The sequence below is a fragment of the Bos indicus genome, chromosome 24 (genome assembly GCF_029378745.1).
Source record: "Bos indicus isolate NIAB-ARS_2022 breed Sahiwal x Tharparkar chromosome 24, NIAB-ARS_B.indTharparkar_mat_pri_1.0, whole genome shotgun sequence".
Classification (NCBI taxonomy): domain Eukaryota; kingdom Metazoa; phylum Chordata; class Mammalia; order Artiodactyla; family Bovidae; genus Bos; species Bos indicus.
Window position 1 is genome coordinate 37,479,737 of NC_091783.1, and position 9,174 is coordinate 37,488,910.

Here is a 9,174-nt window from a genome sequence, read left to right on the forward strand (position 1 = left end):
CCCCCTCCCCACACTGGGCTTCTAGTGAATTGGCCTGGACAGTTGCACAGTGACTTGTCACTGTCAGGGATGTGGCCCCACACCTGTCACTTCATCTGATCAGCCAAATTCTGCCTGCTTGTCAGGAGACTTTGAGGGTTTAGCCTGAGTGGTGGATGACTCAGCCACGCCGCCAACACAGACTCTGACGTCCCCACAGCCCTGTGCTGTGACATGACTCCATGGGGTTGCTGACAGTTTCCTCAGGCAGGTCTTCATCTTAGCAAAGGTTACAGTGGCTTTTAATAATAACTTTAGCGGAGTGGGAGTGGCCTTTCCTACCTGCTATTGGCTCTGTCCTTGGTGAGGTCGTGGCCCGGCTTGTGCACAGCTGCACAAGGCCACTGCGGGGGCATCAGGACGGAGACCTGGAGGCAGGCTGTGGAGCAAAAGCATCATCATTCCTCACGTGAAACACGGGCAGCCCCACTTGGTTCTTATGAACTCAAATGGTCACTGGATTAGAAACATATGTGCAGTTCGAAGAGACACTGGCTGCCAGAGTTATCTTCCCAGATGGAGCAAGATGCTGTCCAGTTTGTTTCCAGTGTGTAATAAATGTGTGTGTTAGAGACACTACGTGATGTGCTGGGGGCCAAGGTTGGGGAGCAGTCGGGATCCAGGGCGGCTTTTTCATGCTGTCTCTGCTGTGATGTGAGGGGTGTCGGAGCCACCCGTTCTGCACAGAGTCCTGGACGGACTCCCCGTGGAGATCAGTGCAGGATATTTGGCCCAAGTGGTTTATTTGTTCATTCTTTCCCCTCTGCCTTCCACTTGCTATCACAGGCCTGGGTGTTGAGGGAGTGATGACTGAGAGAGAGAACCATCACTGTTTCTAAGTTCTGGCATTATCCTTACAGACCCTAGAAAGACGATTATTGTTAGCAAAGTTAGGGCGCCTCCTCTACTGGCTGGCGGGAGTGAGGGTGCAGCCCAGGGTACCGGCCTTTCTTCCTTCACCAAATACTCAGACGTCTCAGTGTCACGTGCCAGTCCCTGGTGACAAAAGACCATTAAAACGTGTCCTCAAGTGTTCATCATCCAGCAAGTGAGGAGAGGTATGAAAACCAGACAGGCCCTCAGAGCTCCGTGATTGGGAGGCAAGATTGTTAAGCGCTGCTGGGCTTCACAAGGAGCAGCGGGACTGTGGGGAGGGGTGTGTGTCGTCGAGGATTCCCGAAGAGCCGGGCCGGGGGCTGGACTGAAGGCGGCAGGAGACGATGGAGCAGGTGGTGCGGACACGGCTGTCAGAGGAGATTCGACTGGATCTTATGAACAGTGGAGGACAGCTGGAGGGTTCTGAGCAGGGACGATGATAAGGACAAACTGTCCTCTGAGAAAGGTAGGGAGGAAGGACCCGAAGGATGATTCAAAATGAGAAGCTGGACTTAGCCCAGATCGGGGTGCGTGTGAGAAAGGAGAGGGCAGAGTAAAATACGACTCGAGCACCTAGACGAGGTGACAGAGACAGATGGGGCTTCAGAGAAAGCGGGATGATGCGAAGGGTTTGTAGGGGGATAGGTACAAAAAAAGGTGTGAGGGGCTTGTATTTGGCTATTTTCAGGTGCTTTGTGTCGGAGAACGCCATGGCACCCCACTGCAGTAGTCTTGCCTGGAAAATCCCATGGACAGAGGAGCCTGGTAGGCTGCAGTCCATAGGGTCCTAAGAGTCATCAGACATGACTGAGCGACTTCACTTTCACTTTTCACTTCATGCATTGGAGAAGGAAATGGCAATCCACTCCAGTGTTCTTGCCTGGAGAATCCCAGGGACGGGGAACCCGGTGGGCTGCTGTCTATGGGGTCACACAGAGTCGGACACGACTGAAGCAACTTAGCAGCAGCAGCAGGTGCTTTGTGTACTGTAATTCTTTGAGGGTTATAGGACTGGGGAAGTCTGTGTGTTTAAAGTACAGGTGGAGACACGCAAACTTGGGCTGAAGGGAAGGAGCCAGTGAGGCAGAAGGAGAGAGATGGAGAGGAGAGGAGCAATGTTCGAGGAGCTTCTCCAGCAGAGAAGGGAGGTGGGAGCGTGCGCCGCGGAGGGAGGCCAACTTGTGAGCCGAGAAAACAGCGTGAGGAGGGGAGACGGACAAGGAGGGACCTGAGCATGCTTGGACTGGAGGGAAAGGAGATGGGGTGGGCCCCAGTATCGTCTGTGTTTTATAAAAACAAAACACTTCTGAGGAATTTACAATGGAAACCACCTCCCCTGCCCCTTCTCCCTGTTACCCTTCTCATCCCAGAAGTGGCCACATGCAATTCTTTGAGCTGTTTTCTCCACTGATGTTTACTTCCTTATTTCTAAATCAATTTATTAGCTTTAGATATCTCTCTATGGATATTATATACAGTATTGGACATTATCAGCTGCAGACATTAGCCCATAAGGCTCTTTCATGTCTCCCCCTCCTCCCAACTCCCAATAGTTATACCACAAAACTCAAGTCAGTATTTATACTATAAGCTAAACAGCTCAATAATAGCCAAATAGGATTGTGTTGCTTTCCTCTGAATTAGTAGTAGTGTTATTTGCTAGATTTTATGTATCTGTCTTGGGATTCTTCTCACTCACTGAAACTCTCTCAATACCATAAAAAGTATCAGGTCATTTGTTGGTTCCATTAAAAAAAAAATTTTTTTTTTGGCAAATCATGCATTTAATTTAAAAAATTTTTTTTCAAATTGGAGAATAATTGCTTTACAATGTTGTTGGTTTCTGTTGTACAACAACATGAATCAGCGTAAGTATACATTTATCCCCTTCCATTTTTCAACCTGATGACCTCCCTCTGGGAGTTCTGTCTTCCCAACACAGCCTGGACTGCTTCCTCTCTAGACTTGAGAAAGCTCTAAGGCTTTCAATCTGAAACTTTGCACTACCATCCTAGAAGTTTCTTGAACTTCTAGGTTTTTAATGGTTTATTTTCATTTAGGTGGAGTACATTTTCCAATAGCTTTTTAAGAAAGGGTGCTCAAGAGTTTTGCTGGTCTTTAAATATTTCATGGCTGAAAAAGGTTTATTCTAGTTTCACAACTGGCAGATACTTTAGCTGAGTACAGAACTCAAGGTTAACAATGATATTCCTTCAACATTTGAAGGTGGTGTTCTTTTGCTTCCTGGTTTCCCTTACTTGAGAGTCTGATGATGTCCTTCTGATTTGAAGTCACTTCTCTCCATCCCCCAAGTCTGTAGGATCTTCTCTTTATCCTCAGTGTTCTGACTATGCCTTGGTTTGGGTCTTTTATTTAATAATCCAGCTGGGATCTTTTACAATTCTAACGAATTGTGCATTCGATTCTCTCCTTACCACCTCTCTATGCCCCAGTTTTTCTATTTACTTGAGAAAGTTCTGGATTGGAAAGAATCTAATTTTCCTAGTTTCTCTCCTATTATCCATTGTTTTATCTACCTGGTCTACCTTCTAAAAGATCTCCTTGATTTTGTCTACCAACTCTTTCACTGAATTTTCTTATTTTGGCAAGCATATTTCTAATCAGTGAAGACATTATTCTCTGGTTAGGCCTCTTTTAACACCAATCTATTCTTGTACTTTGGATGCAGTGCCTTCTGTTTCTGAGTTTATTTGCCTATTTTGTAGAGTAGGCACAGGGTTTGTAAGAAACAGTACGTGTGGGAAAGCATGCAAAGAAGCAGTTTATGTCGGACAGAAGCAGCTAGAGGGTGGGCATCCTTGCCAGCAAGGAGCGTGTCTTACTACATGTTTATTTTCTTGTATTATCTGTTTCTTCAAAGTTCCTTTTTATTACTTGGTTATTTCCTTCTCATCCTGTCCTTCACTGTGGCTAGTGGCGTCTCCATGTCTGAAATCCTTCATGCCAGTTTCTACGTCCAACCTAGCCCTTCCCACCAGAGTATTGCAGAGAATTAAGACTTGATGCCTTCCCACTGTATGGTGTGAATGAACTTATCTTCAGTGCATCTAGAATGGTGTTAGCTCTGTACCATCCTGGGGGCACTTGAGAAAGTGATGATCAGTTCACTCAGCTCACGTTCTGGAGGGCTTCATCCTCTCATGGAAAGGGTGCTTGCGGAAAAGCTTCCCTTGGGGCTGGAGGTGGGCTGGCAACCTAGCTCTGTGGGTAGAGGGACCTGTGTTCCATCTGCCACAATCACCTTTGTGACTTTAAAAAAACTAGACTGGGGTGGGGATACAATGCAGTTTCTGATTTTACTTGATAATAACTTTGGAGCTTTGGAACCTGGGCCATGGCAGGCACCCTATGGATGGAGGAGGAGGTAGGTGGGGTTTGGCTGTTGAGGAGGGTATCAGGCCAGTCCTGGTTGTTCCTAGATGTCTTGCAGGCCTGCAGGAAGGGCAGTTCCAGGAATGTATTCAGAGTAGGAAATGGGGGCAGTTGCAGGCTGTGTCTCAGCACTGTTCCGAGAGGGCAGGGGGTGTGACCCAGGAGGCTCTTGCAGTGGTGCTCCAGTTGGAAGTGCTCCAGCTGGTGATCTTAAGGCTGTGGTGACCTCTGTGCCTGCCGCAGAGGCAGCTCGTGCTCTCTGACACTCTGGGTCACGTGAGGTCTGCAGAAGCAGGCCCTCGGCTTGTGGTGGCAGCAGGCAGGTACAGTTGCGGGGTCATTATGGAGTTTTTGCTGCTGGAACCAAGGATAATGTTATTTTGGGGAGAGCAACCATCATGTAGAAAGAGGCTGAAGACCCTCCTCTCTGGGGCAAGGGGTCCCCACGCTGTGGTGGCTGCTCTTGTGTTTACCAGTGGACCTGGCCCAGGGACCCCCAAGCACACATCTTCCAGGAAGCCATGCCCATGGGGCCTCTCAGAGGGGCCTGTGATTGAGCAGTCAAGTCTATGGTTTTTAACTCTATTTCTTTCTACTTTCTCAAACGCTCAGCAGAGGACCCCTCAGAAACGCCTCAGCCTCCCCCCCGGGGGAAGGCCCCGGAGGACGTAGGAAAGCCCTCAAGCCCGGCAGAGGCCCCCACGGAGCTGTCCACTCCAGTGCTGACCCCACTGCTGCCGCCCAGCACTCCCTCGCCTCCGAGGGACCCAGGACAGAAGCCCGTCCTGCCCAAGAGACGCCCCCCACCCCTGCGGCCCGGCTGGACAGGGCTGCCCTTCTTGCCTGGCTCCACAGGGGTCATCATGGAGACTGGAGAGGCCGGCCCCCCAGGCAGGATGGGGGTGTCAGGGCGGGGCCTGCCCCGGGGTGTGGATGGCCAGACCGGGCAGCGGCCAATCCCCAGTGCCGAGGGCTACGCAGGAGCTCCAGGTAAGTGCACCCCAGGCATTGGGAGGCTGCTGCGGGGCTCTGTGGGTCATGGGTCCAGCCAGCAGGGAACAGCATCCAGACTGACCTGTCCAAAGATGCCGCAGTGCCCTGGGCACAGAACATCACACTTAGAGTTGCACCCTGGGCTATATTACTTGTGCCATCCAGGCAGCTCGCTGATCCTCCCAGCAGGAAGTGCACTTGAAAACCAAACATGTACTGGGAGCCTGGGCAGCAGCAAAGAGGAGCACACAACTAAGCGGGTAGGGTGGAAGGTCTGGCTCCAACCTTAGATGTGTGACTGGAGGAGGCCAGAAGCTGGAGGAGGTTGTTGGATGTTGGAAGTTGGAGGATGAAGGAGATAGGAGGAGGGATGAGGATAGTGAAAGGAGGTTGGATGATGGAGGTGGTTAGAGGAGGCTGGATGTTGGGAGTTTAGAGGAGGTTGGGAGGATGGAAGTTGGAGAAGGTTAGATGAAGGAGGTTGGAGGAGGATGAGGACAGAGGAGGCTGGAGAAGGGTGGAGGAAGGAGATTGGAGGCTGGAGGATGTCAGAGGGTTGAGGGGATCAGAGGTTGGAGGTCGCGGGGAGGTTGGAGAAGGAGCATGGAGGCTGTTGGAAGTTGTTGGAGGTTGGAGAAGGGAGGAAGTTGGAGGAGGATGAAACACGTTGGACGAGGGAGGAAGTTGGAGGATGGCTGACGTTGGAGTCCGGAGGAGGAGGAAGGAGGTTGGAGGAAGTGGGTGGAAGAGGCTGGAGAATGGCGGAGGATAGAGGTTAGTGCGTAGAAGAGACTGGAGGAGGTTGGAGGAAGCTGGAGGAGTTTGGATTTTGGCGGAGGATGGAGGAGGTGGAGGTTAGAGGAAGAGGAGAGGTCAAGGGACACTCACTGTGTTTCTGTCCTGAAGTAGGTGCTAGACATGCAGCTCCTTGACCAGCACCACGGCTTACATTCTGACACATGAGGAAACTGAGGCTGTGAGCTGTGATGTGTAAACCCGTGACGCTGGGTGGGGGAGGTCACATCAGCTGCCACAGGATAGTACCACCCTGAGTTAAACCCATCAACTTCCTGCAGGGAAAGCGATGAGGCTGCCGGGTGGGGCCGTTCCTTCTCAGCCGCCCCTGGCTTAGGCAGGGTGCTGCCTTCTCTAGGATGAAGGCTTCCCCTGTTAGTTCCACGTATCACGGGTGCTTATACTCTGTCGACAATGTGTTCCTTTGCACATCCTCCCACTCACTGTGTGAGGAACAAGCAGCAAAGGGACTCAGAAATGAGGGGCTGTTAAGGTTCTGACAGTGTCTGCATTGTCTTTCAGGGTACCCCAAATCACCGCCTGCAGCCTCCCCAGGTACTCAGCCGGGGTGGGAGGGGAGGCCGGGGTGGGCGTGCCTGGGTGCCCCACCCCCAGACGTCACGCACGCGCCAAGTCCCGACCTGACACACAGGGCCCTGGCACTCCCCCAGCCGCCTGCTCCTCCGACGAGGACAAGGCTGGGTGTCCACCTCGCGTGGTGGTGTCCACCCTGAGGGGAAATGAGAGGCCGAGGCCGCCCCTTGGGACCGCACACAGGCCTGGGCCGGGCCTGACTGCAATCCTGTCCCCCCCAGGGGCTCCGGTGCCATCTCTCGTGTCCTTCTCTGTGGGGCTCACCCGGAAGCCCTTCCCCAGCGACGCCGGCGTAGTCCTGTTCAACAAGGTGCTGGTGAACGACGGGGACGTGTACGACCCCAGCACCGGTGAGTCTGCCTGTGCTCAGCTGCTCCGGAGGGCCTCCCGCTGCCCCTTTCTGAGCCAGAACCCACTCACCCTGCTGGGACGGGTCTGCATGGGCCCCAGCCCCCAAAATGGGAGGCCAACCTTGAGCCTGGGCTGCTGCCCCTTGGGCTGTGGGTGCCTCACCTGCGAGAGACCTGACCCCTTAGTCCCCACTGTTCCCCAGCCCACAGACACCAGCAGACAGGGGGCGGGGGCGGTCACAGGTCGCGTGCACGCGGTGGCTGGGGCTGTGTGTGGCAGCTGGTTCTGGGCAGAGGTGGGAGCTGCCACCCAGGCCCTGGGTTTTAGCATCAGGGCTTTGCTGTGTGCTCACGGCCGGCTTCCCGGGCTCCCTTGCTCCCCCCGCCCGGGGTGTGGGGACAGTGTCCACGTGTCAGGGACTCTTGGCACTCAGAGGTGGGGACCTCCAGTTCTCCCACGGGCCCAGACGCCCAGAACCAGTCTGGGCCGTGGGTCTTAGTAAATGGGTTCTGGTGACGCTGAGCAGACGCAGGCCGTGTGCCCAGAGTGCAGGGCCTGGTCTGGCTCTGAGGCTCTATGATACAATTAAGAGCTCAGTGACCCGGCCCTCGCAGGGCAGGTTGAAGACTCGGGCCCCCTCCCCAGAGCCCTCGGAGGTGGCCACTCCCACCAGCATGGGGTCTGGACTCCAGCTCCTCCAACCATGTCTCCACGGCTCATCCCCCCACAGTGGGCCTGCCTCTGGTGGGGAGTGGGTGAGCTGTCTGCCTTCATCCGGGCTGAGTGCCCGCTCGGGCAGGCCATGACGGGTACACCACACGCTCAGGTGTCTGCTTTCCTCCCCACAGGGGTCTTCACGGCTCCGTACGACGGGCGCTACCTGATCACGGCCACCCTCACACCCGAGAGGGATGCGTATGTGGAGGCCGTCCTGTCAGTGGCCAACGCCAGCGTGGCCCAGCTGCACACGGCCGGCTACCGGAGAGAGTTCCTGGAGTACCACCGGCCGCAGGGGGCCCCACACACCTGCGGGGGCCCGGGCGCCTTCCACCTCATCGTGCACCTCAAGGCGGGGGACGGTGTCAACATCGTGGTCACGGGGGGCCGGCTGGCCCACACGGACTTTGACGAGATGTACTCCACCTTCAGCGGGGTCTTCTTGTACCCTTTTCTTTCCCACCTCTGAGGCGGCCGGGGAGCAGGAAGGGGCTGACAAAGCTCGGAAGCTGTAATGTATTCAGTGTGTGTGTAGCCGGGGCACGGGGCAAGCTCTCTGCAGACACCCCGCCCCTCCCCCAAGATGGAGGTGGAAGGCAGAGGGGGAACCACGGGTTAACGTGGCCACCGCTCCTGCCACTCCAACTGGACAGCTGGACGAGGGTCGGGCGTGCCCGGCCGGCCCCCGGCTCCTCCCCCGTGTCCCCAGGCCCTGCCTCTGGCCGGGCCTACCCGGTGCTGACTGTGGAGGCTCCGACCGCTGCCTGGTGGACTGCGTCCTCCTGATGGACAACGACGAGGAGCTGCTGAGAGGAGGCAGGCGGCAGAAACTGGTGCCCGCCGCGTCTGTCTTCACTGGAGCAGAGCCATCGCCGGCCATCTGTCTCCGTTTACCCTGCCGGCGGGAGAAGAGTTGAAACACTGAAGTGGCACAGGCCACCACGGACCCAGGGCGGACAGTGGGCTGTCCCAGGCTTGGCTCGCCATCCCCCCACCCCCCACCCCCCGCCCCCACGCAGCGTTTGCCTGGCTGAGAGGAGGATGCAGGAGAGATTGTCGTGTGGCTTGTTGGGGCTCCTTGAATGACATGTACGACTCAAGTGCAAAGACAGGGAGTGGCAATAAAAACGTAAAACACTTCCAGTGTAAGCCTGGTGCCTCGTGGATCGAGGGCTGCTGCTAAAAAGCGCGACTGGAGTAAACGAGTTTAACAGCTATAGAAAGGAAGCGTGAACACATGGGTCTCAACCGTGCAACTGGCGTCCCTCAGCATCCAGGCTGTGCACTGCAGGGTCGTGGGTGGCTTATACAGACAGACCGGATGTGCCTGAAGGTCAGAGCCCCCCACAGCAGAAAGGGGGGCTCCTCCAGGGGAGGCTGAAAGTCGCACTTAACCAGCACCTGTCCAAGCTAATG

The 9,174-nt window shown here is 54.9% G+C and overlaps 1 protein-coding gene across 2 annotated transcripts in view; it reads left to right on the plus strand.

The window, feature by feature from the left end:
• The window catches only part of EMILIN2 (elastin microfibril interfacer 2), a 59,949-nt gene extending 51,042 nt beyond the window's left edge, over positions 1 to 8,907 (plus strand). Inside the window, exons 5-8 of one of the 2 annotated variants that reach the window (XM_019986692.2) lie at positions 4,924 to 5,298; positions 6,619 to 6,651; positions 6,912 to 7,040; positions 7,890 to 8,907. In XM_019986692.2, coding sequence (XP_019842251.2) covers positions 4,924 to 5,298; positions 6,619 to 6,651; positions 6,912 to 7,040; positions 7,890 to 8,227 — 875 coding nt within the window. In that variant the 3' untranslated portion in view covers positions 8,228 to 8,907. Of the gene's footprint in view, positions 1 to 4,920; positions 5,299 to 6,618; positions 6,652 to 6,911; positions 7,041 to 7,889 lie in introns of both variants that reach the window. The other variant, XM_019986690.2, reaches the window with a different exon arrangement.
• The last annotated feature ends 267 nt before the right edge of the window (positions 8,908 to 9,174 follow it).